The sequence below is a fragment of the Xenopus tropicalis genome, chromosome 6 (genome assembly GCF_000004195.4).
Source record: "Xenopus tropicalis strain Nigerian chromosome 6, UCB_Xtro_10.0, whole genome shotgun sequence".
Taxonomy (NCBI): domain Eukaryota; kingdom Metazoa; phylum Chordata; class Amphibia; order Anura; family Pipidae; genus Xenopus; species Xenopus tropicalis.
This window is the reverse complement of record NC_030682.2, coordinates 56,570,869-56,583,129: the sequence shown is the minus strand read 5'-3', so window position 1 is coordinate 56,583,129 and position 12,261 is coordinate 56,570,869. Positions and strand designations below refer to the sequence as shown.

Genomic DNA, 12,261 nt, shown 5'->3' with positions numbered 1-12,261 from the left:
GGCTCCACTGTAGTTCTTTTATATTGATTATGAAATAGTTTTTAAATTAATGTGAATTAATACAAGTACGTGGTGGTTTAATAAAGAGCACAGCACAGTAACAGACAACTTAGGGTACTGACACATGGGGAGATTAGTCATCAGTGATACTCTACCCTACCGCAGGCAACTGATCTCTCCAACGTTTTCCCACAGGCAATAAAGTGAATCTCTTGTGGAATTGCAGTGGAACAGTCCAGTCTTTTTGCCTTCTGCATTTAGAGGTGCAGGGTGTGGAAAGCAGATAGTCTGGTGATAGAAGTGCCCAGGAGAACTATCCTCTCTATAGAATGGGTCCACAGGATGTAAGAGATGCTCTGAAAGCATAAAACAGGCAGGGCTGCAAGTAAGTCTGACCCCCAGTAGTGGGGCTACTCATAAGGACTGAGTGTAGAGAATACATTGAGCACAGAAATATCCTTAGTTGCATGAAAACCCCTCTGAAGTTAGCTTACACTTGGGTGACTTAAGTCTATATTTTAAAATATGACAATTACATACTTTCCATGCTGTAAACATGAAAATTTATACCATCTAACATTTCTTTTAAGCAGGAAAGTCTCAGTTTAAGTATCCATGAAAGGGATCGAGACTAAAGGATGCAGTGGTGCTTGACCTAATCCATGCTAAATTGTGAAAGTTGGGTTATATGGGAGCACTCTAAATATCTTTAAATCAATTTATTTTTGGGGGTTTTTAAATTAATAAAAAGTACTAAAAGAACTCCAACAGTATGTTACAGAAACAAAACATCAATACAAATCAAGAAATACAAAGTAAAAGTTTCCTGATGACTAAATAATTAGTCTTGAAAGCATTTATCTTATTGCCCCTTGGGCCCTAGATGAAATAAATGCAATTTTGCCATAAAGAAGCAGGGAATTATTGCAAATCTGTTTTTCATGTTACTTTTTTTGCCCCATTTTTTAATTAAGAGCTGTGACAGCGCGTGATGCCTGTAGCAAAACAGAACTGCACTTTATGAAGGACATAAATCCAAGCCATTAATCGTACTCAATGCATCTGACATATTTCTCCACAATTGTAATTGATCTGCAGTAGGGTACTTGGATATAATGCCAATGTGAATTACATTCTTTTCATTGTCTTACAAGAGGGCTTTAATCTTAGCCAAAAGCTTTTAGATTTTTCTTTCCCGTCAGGCAAAATGTAATAGCTTGATTCAATTGCTGAGAAAACAAGATTATATATATATATATATATATATATATAAATTTAAAAAAAAAAACCCAGAAAGTCTAAAAAATAGAATTATTTTACTAGATAACATGTCAGGCTAAAAAACTGCTTTATATTCCTTTTGATCATTTGTTAATAAAGGTACATCTCTAAGAGCTGAGAAACCAACAAAGTAATATTTGTCATAACAAATGTTCAACTGTACTTTCAGTTTCCCACAGTGCTCTATCGCATATGTCCCATTAAATCACATAACATTTTTGGGTAAAGATGAGTTGCAAAAAAATGAAGTGAAAAATAAAATAAAAGCTTCCCAAATGTGAGGGGATAAATGATGCTTAACAATCAGCATAGGGAGTCATTTACTAACTGAATGCTAAACGTTCAGTCAGTACCTATTTTTAAAGGACATGTAAGCCCAAAACATTATTCTTGCCTAAGAAAACAAAACATAAGCAACTTTCCAATATGAATTTATTACACATTTTTAGTGGCTCTAAAAGTTATTTGTATATGTATTTGCTATTGAAAGCAGCATTTAGCACAAGGTTATGACTTTTTAAACAATGTTGCAAAAGCCAATCTCCTCCAACAAGACAGGTCTTAAATTGTCTGGTTGAAAACTCCTGATAGTTGTTATTTTTAGCACTTACTTGGTGTCTGCTATTAGCTGAGTCTGCACTGAATGCAGTTCTGCCCTTTCTACTTTGAGTTTGTACATATGTGCGAGGTATGGGACCTGTTTTCCAGAATGCTGGGGATCTGGAGTTCTCCAGATAAAGGATGTTTCCGTAATGAGACTGTGGTAATGTATCACACTATTCACAAAGGATATCAGTGGCCACAGAGACACTCCTCAGTGCCATACTGCACAAATGGATAACCAGTATTAGACTAAAAAAAAAAAACAGTTTCACAATGATAATTATGAACTTCAAACAATTTACCTCTAGGTGGCAATAACATCATAGTTCATGATGTATAAATATTTCACTTAAAAAAACCTTTACTGAAAGGAACATTAGCAGAGAAAGAACACATAGGAACTAAATCATCTTAAACTTTTCATGCTGATTAGAATTGTGATTGTTGGCTACTGCATCCTATGAGATCTGTTAAAGCAGCATTAAAAAATGGCTGAAGTATTTCCTGTTAGTGTGCTGGCAGCTTTTGAGAATTGATAACATTGCATTTATTGCTGCATAGCACAGTTAAACCTTTTTTATGACAAGGCTTAATGAAAATATGTATTCTTTCTCTTAGTTACTTAGTTATATATGGGATTCCTTATCCAGAATGGCCATCTCCTATTATAAACAAATAATTATAATGTTTAAAAAAGATTTCCCTTTTCTCTATATTAATAATAAGACAGTACCTTGTACTTAATGGCAACTAAGCTGAATGAATCTATATTGGTGGCAAAACATTGCTATTGGGTTTATTTAATGTTTTAGCAGACTTTAGGCATGGTTATCCAAATGACAAAAAGATCCCTTAACCAGAAAACTCCTAGTCCCAAGCATTCTGGACAACAGATCCAACACCTGTACAAACGTATTGATAAATATTCAGGTAAGTTGTATATTCTAATAAATATCTACAATCAATAGAGAAAAACAGTATTTATACCATTTTGCGGTAAAATGGTAGTCTAAATTACAAAGAGACCCTTTATCCAGAAACCTCCAGGTCCCAAGCATTCTGAAAAATATATTATTTTACCTCTATTTGTAATGTCAACAAATCAAACTGGGAATTCCTCAGGATTAAATGTGAGCCACAGAAAGTAGATATTTCTATAAGATACAACCAATCAGAAAAAAATTATATGTTTTTTCTGATTGGTTGTATCTTCTATAAATATCTACATCCTGTGGCTCACATTTAGCCCATGATTAAGTGCCCCCCAGGGCATGAAACACGCAGGGTTTATGGAGATGTTTTAATGTAACTTTGAATGAAGTCTTTGTGGTGATTTCTGAGTGCCTATATGCCCACGGTGGTTGCTGTTTTTTGCTTTATGCACCCTATGCTGAGGGTGTGGTGCACCTGGACCACCAGTTTTGCTTGGTGAGTTCTGATTACTGTTGGTCTTTTTGTGCCTTTATTTTTTGGTTCTGAATCCTTCAGGACAGGCAGCCAATCAATCTATGAAGATTTGTTTTTAAAAAATCAAACCAACCAGCCTATTTATTCTAACAATTTTATAGGCCCATAAATTGTCTTTAACAAATTCATTAGTTATAACTGTGCGAGCTTTCAAGCATTTATTCTCTCGGGCCCCCACAATATAACAAATAATCTGTGATACTGAATGTCACAGGAAGATATAGGATATAAAGGTAATTGCATTTGAATTAATTGATTGTATTTGAAATAGTTGAATTACTTTAATATGAAATGTATGCATTTATACAGAAGAGAATTCAGTGTATAAAAATATCTTTGTTTGTGGATCATGGCAATCCTCTGTTCCAAGTCTTTCCTAGTAAAGGGATGGCTGTGTGAAGCCACATGCAGACCAGAAGTGCAAAGAACTTTTGTTAGCCCCAGTTTTTTTTTATATATATAAATGAATGAAAGTGTTTTAAAAGAGCTTACATGTTGAGGATATGGATTTCAGTTGGGTGCATGCAGCAGGACTGACCATCTGGAAGGAAGCAATATTGTTGGCTGGAGCTGAATAGGATTGGACGCAGAAAGGCTCATCACAACACACTGCATTGACTCATTATCAGAGTTTATATTCCTGCTAATGATAATTGCTAGTTCATTGCCATCATTACAAATCATGTGTGAGTGTTTGGATTCCCGGGCACTGCTCCATATGTGAATGGCTTTCAGGAAATATTTCTATATTTCAGCTGCCTTTTTATTAAAAATATCAACCTTGAGTGTGTTTTTGAAAAATATTACTTTAAATAGTTTTGGCTATTCCACACACTGCGGGATGTCAGAAAGACTAAAATAAGGAGAGAGGAAAAGATCTCCCTTAATTACCCAAACACAACGTAAGCTTAGAAAAGTAAACATAATTTCAACCAACTTATATCAGTTAAAAAATATGCAGCCTTTTTGTGATTTTTAATGTTTTTGGAACAGTAACCTCAGACTGGCCCCCTGTTCTCCTGCTGATCTGGCTGACTACTTTAAGACTCAATTAAAATGGAACAGTAGTCGACTGTCCTCAGCCTGCCTTCTCACACAATTCCCTGCACACATGATGTCAAAAAGGAAAGGAACATCACAGTGCAATGCATTGTGGGTTATGTAGTTCCTGCATGCTGTCTACAAGCTGTGGAGAAATTGTTACAATATGTAATATTTTTTTAGTCCCTCTTCCCCTGCTAGCATTTGAAATAATGCAGAAAGAGAACTTTGTGCAGCTGGATTTCAGCATATAAAAATTGTATTTATTCATACTTTTTTAAGAAACAGGTTACAGTGATAGGTTTATTAGGGGGTTCTGTGTTGTGTGGGGCTCTTTAACGAGATCAAAGAAAAAAGTGCCCGAAGGACAAAACCACTTAACTCCTCCCGGCTTAAATAAATAAATAATAAGTAAGCAGGACAAATACCCAGTATATAGCAGAGGCTCGGGTGTCAAGACCCCGACACTCAAAATCAGAAGGTCCCTATTTCACATTTAGTTTTCGTAAAAGCAGGGAAAGGAGTGTGCTCACCGATATCCAGTAGTGGTCCGGGTGCTCAAGGCCCCGAACCCGTAGCTGAAGGGCAGATATCATCAAAAAACGAAGTAGGACATGAAGCACGCTGGACTGCCAGGGTCTGCTAAAACATGGTCTTTATTTCTTCACATTAAAAACAAATGATTAAGTGCACTAACGCACGAAACGCGTTAGGCACATGTTTGTTTTTAATGTGAAGAAATAAAGACCATGTTTTAGCAGACCCTGGCAGTCCGGCGTGCTTCATGTCCTACTTCGTTTTTTGATGATATATGCTCTTTAAAGAGATACTAATTCCATCCTGATACCAGTAAACCTTTGTTTTTTCATGTTATTTACAATGTTGCCTTAAAAGTATTGGCCAGATACTTTTACATTACCTATCTGATCCCCCAAGTTCCTCTATGAGGGGGCTGCCATATTTGTGCAGCAGGAATCCATCAGCATTAGAAGCTATAACTGACAGGCTGAGAAGGGACAGTCAGGTTGGCAAAACAGTCAGGTTTAGGAACTTAAAGTAACAATTACTTACAAAAGCAGCCCTATTAGGAAAAAATTATCTACATGACTTATAGGTAGCTTTATATGTACGTTTAAATGTTGAAGAGTAGTTTTTTAGTGTCAGTATCACTAACAAATTTTGGTTCGGAAGCCGGTGTTCCCCTTTAAAGATAACCAATTGGAACAATTAAATGCAATCACACAGAATCTATCATCGTAAAATCCTTAAGTAATAGAACACTTTACTGTACTAATTAAGGTACTCCAAATTAGAGGAGTGCAAGTGGCACTACATAAAGTTGCAGATTAATAAGGGTCCTTTAAATAATGTTCAGTAATAACTTAGTAGATGCTCATAAGGGACATTTTCAAGGGCAACTATTTATTATAGATTTGGTCCCTCTTGTTCACAAATGAAAAATACAATTATTATACATAGATGTGATATATTCTACATAAATACCTGTATATTCTGTAAACCTGTAAAATTATCAACAAAACACTACAATTTATTGAAAAACACAGAATAAATTGACCAGCAGACGCTGAGATAACCAACTACCCATGTTGGGAAAAAGCAGCATTTACAATAGTAATGTGGTTATGTAAAGCATGCTCTCATATACAAGCAATATCCAATTCTGACAAAAAGAATATAGAAGAATTACTTTCTTCAAATGCTGTCCTGAAAGAATTTTATTTTATTATGAGATACTGTCACGGTACTCCATATAAATCCTCCCTATTGCTTTGGCATAATATTCTCACACACTTGCTGTTAATCCATCATTGTTTCCATCCATCAACTGCTCCATGTCCCAATGGCCTATAGCATGACTAAATATAAAACTGACGTTTTTGCAGAACATACACATTCTGCTGCTTGCCTGGATTTAAAAGAAAAAGGAGAAACACAAGAGATAGTACAGGTATGGGATTCCCTTATGCATTCCTGCACATAAACACAGCCCAGGTTAGCTGCAAAGGATCCGTGAGACAGCTGAGAAGTCTAAACTTAACCCCTTTTCTTCACCTTAAGGCTGATGCCACACGTGGCGTTTATCCGCTGCGTTTTTTCTCAGCCTAAAAAACGCCGCACAAGCCACGCAGCCCCTGACTATGGCATTTTTCAGCCTAGTACTGGTGACATCAGCAAATCCCGTTTCCATGGTGCTAATAGTGCGAAATAGCAAAAAACGCCACGTATTTCCGCTAGGTCTGGCAGCTGCCTTTGCGTATACATAGGAATAGCTTGCTTTGCAAACACTGGCGTATTTCGGCCAACGCTTCAAAAATCCGTGCTAAGGCGTTTTCTAGCGTATTTCCGCATTGTGTGGTTTGCTTTGCGTCTTTTCAAGTTATTTCTATGGATGATGATATCGGGCGTTTTTCAGCCGCCGAGAGAATTAGAAAATATGCAGCGGAAAAACGCCATGTGTGGCATCAGCCTAAGGGCTCTTACACACAGGCATTTTGCCCTGCATTTCCCTGCAGTGGATTTCTCTTGCATTCCACCACAGGACAAAACACAGGCCATTCTTCCTTTTCTGCCCATACTGACACTTGATGTAACTTTAGCAAGGCAGGAAGGCATTCTGTAGTAGCAGTAGGACCCCTAGATCCAGAAGAGGGATGCCACAATGGGCAAGATTATGCATGGATGACTCTAAGGAGCACATCAACCTTTGACCCTTTATCCACAGACTATAACTCAATTAAATGTGGCTCTATTTTGGTTAAATACAGAGCGCTCAGACATACTGATGTACAAAAGAAAAGACCACACGAATGTAAGATAGATTTTGAGGACCTTGTTTAAAAAGGTTTATTTGGTTAACTTTTTTTTTATATATAATTTTTTTAACTCAGCTGATCTAGATATAATGAAAAACTATTGTTTATATATTATTATTAGATAATTATAGTAAAACCTTTTTCTTTTTTTTTTTAAAGATGTTACTGAAAAGCAGACATATTAAATACCTTGGAGCAAGCAGCCTACATAAAATCTATATAAAATAGTTTGTGCTTAAGAATGCTAAAACTGTGAAGGGAGCAATGTCATTCAGCCGAGGATAATAACCGTAGATCAGTGCCTCCGTAACATTCTGACACAGAAGAGAAGAAGATAAAGCAGAGGGCAAAAGCAGATTTCTCACACACGCAAAATCAATACTCTTGTCACTGGAAATATGATGAATGAATATTTTTTGGTAAAGCTGTAAAACCCTAGAGGATAGCAATATAACTTTTTCTAATAATTAGGGTATGATGTGTTATTCTGCTAGAAATTATTGAAGGATAATGCTGGCAATATATAAAGACAAATACTGTAAGTCTGGTTTTAAATCCATAAGCAGATGCGACAGTGTAAGATTTGCCACTAATACAACCTGACTGTAAATTTCATACATACTGTACATCTGTCTTTCTCTCTCCTTCCTGCTCTTTACTTACTGCAAAACTTATATTGTTTAATGTAAAAAAAATTCAGTTATTAAAGGAGAATGCAAGTCAAAATTTTAAAAGCATACTGCCCAATAGTCCTCCTATAGTTTAGTAAAAACGCCACACTTTTGGCTCACCTAATCAAATATTTACTCAGTCACACTTACGTCACATTTTCTAGAACAGGCAGCCATCTCTAAAAAGGTATTCTCCCTTCCTTTACCTCCTTGCTTCATACTGCACATGTGTTTCATTCCCCCCCCCCCCCGGCAGATCCGCTTCTGATTGGCTGGTGGGCATGTGTAGCTCAGAACAGAAGACAGGATCAAGTTACACACATGCTCAGAGAATAGGAAGGCTGCCGCTGGCACCTACAGGAAGGGGAGAGAGATTTCAGTGATGTCACTGTAGTCTTCACACTGCTGTAGGCTGCCAGCACCATATCTCAGAGAAGCAAGCAGGGATCTGGGGATTTAGATATGCAGTAAGTACTTAAAAAGAATGCCTTTAGACTTACTTTTAATTTATATTAACCTTTCATTGTCCTTTAAAAGAAGTGAGGACAGTTCCAGATGGGGCAGAGTACTGTAGCTAGCCATTTTATTTTTAAGTTGTTGTTATGAAAGCAAAAATGATTTTCATGATAAACTATCACCAGCCAGCAGGATACCAGGAAAAAACACATTTGGCCCCACCAACCTAAACCCAATCCAAAACTCCTTTGCTGACCTCCCTGTGGCGGAGGTCCATGATTCTTCTGTTGTAACCCATTTAGGAGTAGAGTTAGCATACACAAAAGAGGAACCACCAATAGTTTAGAGGTTTGGTAATACATTATTAAGTCAAAGACTCCAAGTCCACCTTTTGATCTAGCAGTGATCATAGTTATTTTTGACATTCTAGGTGCCTGGATACCCAGATAGATTGCGCTGTCTGTTCCTGCAGAGTAACTACTTCTGTTTTGGGAATTTGGACTGGCAAGAGTCCGAAAGTAATGGAAGATCCTAGAGTGAAGGGTCATTCATGTATTCTTCCTATCCAGGGGATTTCATACTTAGACCAGTTTTATAACTTTCCATATAGTTCTGATAAGTTCAGTATTTTAAATGGGATGGTTGCCTTTAAAGCAATGTTTAAATTGCTTGACAATTTTAGAGGTTTTTTAATCATAAGGGGACACTAGTGCTTCATTTTTATGTTCTTTATTTGTGTAAAGCAAATAGTATGTCAAGATATTCTCTACATTAAATGCTATGAAGGTGCTACTGATATTAATTATGATGTCACTGAATGCAAAGCCAGGCAGAAACATACATAGTGGTTTTAAAGTGATACTGACACTGCAGAGAAACAGATAGGTACAGTGAGGAACATACGTATTTGAACACCCTGTGATTTTGCAAGTTCTCCAACTTAGAAATCAAGGAGGGGTCTGAAATTCACATTGTAGGTGCATTCCCACTGTGAGAGACAGCATTTAAAAAAAAAATTCAGGAAATCACATTGTATGATTTTTAAAGAATGTATTTGTATTGCACTGCTGCACATAAGTATTTGAACACCTGGCAATCAGCAAGAATTCTGGCTCTCAAAGACCTGTTACTCTGCCTTTAAAAAGTCCACCTCTGCTCCACTCATTAATCTAAATTAGTAGCACCTGTCTGAGCTTTTAAAGACACCTGTAAACCCCACAGTCAGTCAGACTCCAACTACTACCATGGGCAAGACCAAAGAGCTGTCAGAAGACACTAGAAACAAAATTGTGGACCTCCACAAGGCTGGAGAGGGCTACGGGGCAATTGCCAAGCAGCTTGGTGAAAATAGATCAACTGTTGGAGCAATTGTTAGAAAATGGAAGAGGCTAAAGCAGACTGTCAGTCTCCCTAGGACTGGGGCTCCATGCAAGATCTCACCTCATGGGGTATCACTGATGAAAGGTGAGGAATCAGCCCAGAACTACAAGGGAGGAGCTGGTCAATGACATGAAGAGAGCTGGGACCACACAGTTTCAAAGGTCACTGACGGTAGGACACTACGCCGTCATGGTTTTAAATCATGCATTGCACGGAAGGTTCCCCTGCTCAAGTCATCACATGTCCAGGCCCATCTGAAATTGCAATCTGAGGAGGCATGGGAGAAAGTCATGTGGTCAGATGAGACCAAAGTAGAACTTTTTAGTCTAAACTTCACTCGCCATGTGGAAAAATAATGATGAGTTGCATCCCAAGAACACCATTCCTACAATGAAGCATAGGGGTGGTAACATCATGCTTTCCTTTCTGCGAAGGGGACAGGACGACTGCACTGTATTAAGGAGAGGATGAATGGCACCATGTATTGTGAGATTTTGAGCAACAACCTCCTTCCCTCAGTCAGAGCATTGAAGATGGGTCGTGGCTGGGTCTTCCAACATGACAATGACCCGAAGCACACAGCCAGGATAACCAAGGAGTGGCTCAGTAAGAGGCATATCAAGGTTCTTGAGTGGCCTAGCCAGTCTCCAGACCTAACTCCAATAGAAAATCTTTGGAGGGAGCTGAGACCCCATGTAGCTCAGCGACAGCCCCGAAACCTGACATATATAGAGGAGATCTGTGTGGAGGAGTGGGCCAAAATCCCTGTTGCAGTGTGTGCAAACCTGGTCAAGAACTACAGGAAACGTTTGGCCTCTGTAATTGCAAACAAAGGCTTCTGTACCAAATATTAACACTGATTTTCTCAGGAGTTCAAATACTTACGTGCAGCAGTGCAATACAAATACATTCTTTAAAAATCAAACAATGTGATTTCCTGATTTTTTTTTAAATGCTGTCTCTCACAGTGGGAATGCACCTACAATGTGAATTTTAGACCCCTCAATGATTTCAAAGTGGGAGAACTTGCAAAATCACAGGGTGTTCAGATACTTATGTTCCTCACTGTAATGTAATAGGTAATGTAAAAAACATTGGACAAAATTATAAATAGCATGCAAAGACAATGTTATGATTCTGATGTCAGTATCTCTTTAAGTAGCACTATTTCAACAACTTTTAAAAAGATACACCATAAAACTATGGCAGACTATGATTTGCTTTGTAAAGTGTATTGTATTAATCACAAATGAACAGAATAAAGTTCAGGAGTTAGTGGACTTTTTTTTTATCTTTGAGATAAAATAAACCACTTCAGATAGGTATGGATCTTCTGCATTCTATAAACAATATCCTGTATCTCAATGTATAAAACTGTGATATGTTTAAGAGTATTGAGAAAAATACAGGCCTCTACACCACAACAATACACATATTATGAATATCGAGTGAAGAGGTAAGGTAATAAAAAATGGAATACAAATTTTTGCTGCTTGTCTAATAACCCATAGCAATACATCAACAGGTAGCATTTACCAGCTTGGGCTGCTAGATGTGAGCAGACTTTTTATTACATGAGACTGTAAATAGGAAAGAGTACAAGAATCCTGGTGCAAAGCGGAGGGTACCATATTGTCTTATTGTCTGAGGTGCAATTTGCTCTAATGCCCTCCGAAGTGGAGTGCTATGCCATGTAGATGCCCCATAATAAAGATGGGTAAGGAGCTATTACATAAAGCTATTTGCTTCCTTACAACAGTACTTTTATATGTGTAAACTCACATAATATTGTAAGGGGAGAAAGAGAAAGTTGACAGGCTTCAAATAAAAAGATTTACATTTATAAACAATCCAAAACACAATAATGAAGCCATACTGTTTTATATGATTATATAGCATCTGCAGGGGCAATTTCGCTCTCTTGGCTGCCCTGAGGCAGCCTTCCGATGCTTCCCTCACCCCTACCTTTGGCCTGAGCTTCAGTGCGTGTCAAGCACCCCGAGCAATTAAAATGCTACCATTCTTATACTGTTTACGCCAGGGCCCCTAAACTTTGCAGAGTTAGTCACGATGTGACAATAATTCAAGGTTTACAGAAAGTGGGTAGAGCCACAGACAGCCAATCTGATTTATTTCATTGATTTTAATGGGGAAATTTAAAGTGCTGCCATTCTCACACGTTTAATTTAGTTGCCTTTTATGAGGAGGTGAGCAGGAACCTTGATGCTGGAATGGCAGTTGATGTCATCTACTTAGATTTTGCTAAAGCGTTTGATACAGTACCGCACAGAAGGTTAATGATCAAATTGAGGAATATTGGCCTAGAACATAATATTTGTAATTGGATAGAAAACTGGCTGAAGGATAGAGTACAAAGAGTGGTGGTAAATGGAACATTTTCTAATTGGGCCAGTGTGGTTAGTGGAGTACCGCAGTGGTCAGTCCTTGGTCCTTTGCTTTTTAACTTGTTTATTAATGACCTGGAGGTGGGCATAGAGAGTACTGTTTCTATTTTTGCTGATGACACT

General features: G+C 37.7%; 1 protein-coding gene across 5 annotated transcripts in view; it reads right to left on the bottom strand.

Moving 5' to 3' along the window:
• tpk1 (thiamin pyrophosphokinase 1) overlaps positions 1-12,261 on the bottom strand; it is a 196,062-nt gene that overhangs the window by 20,369 nt on the left and 163,432 nt on the right. Inside the window, exon 9 of one of the 5 annotated variants that reach the window (XM_031903402.1) lies at positions 120-356. Within the exon in view, the coding sequence (XP_031759262.1) occupies positions 355-356 (2 nt within the window). The 3' untranslated portion in view covers positions 120-354. 5 annotated transcript variants of the gene reach the window in all.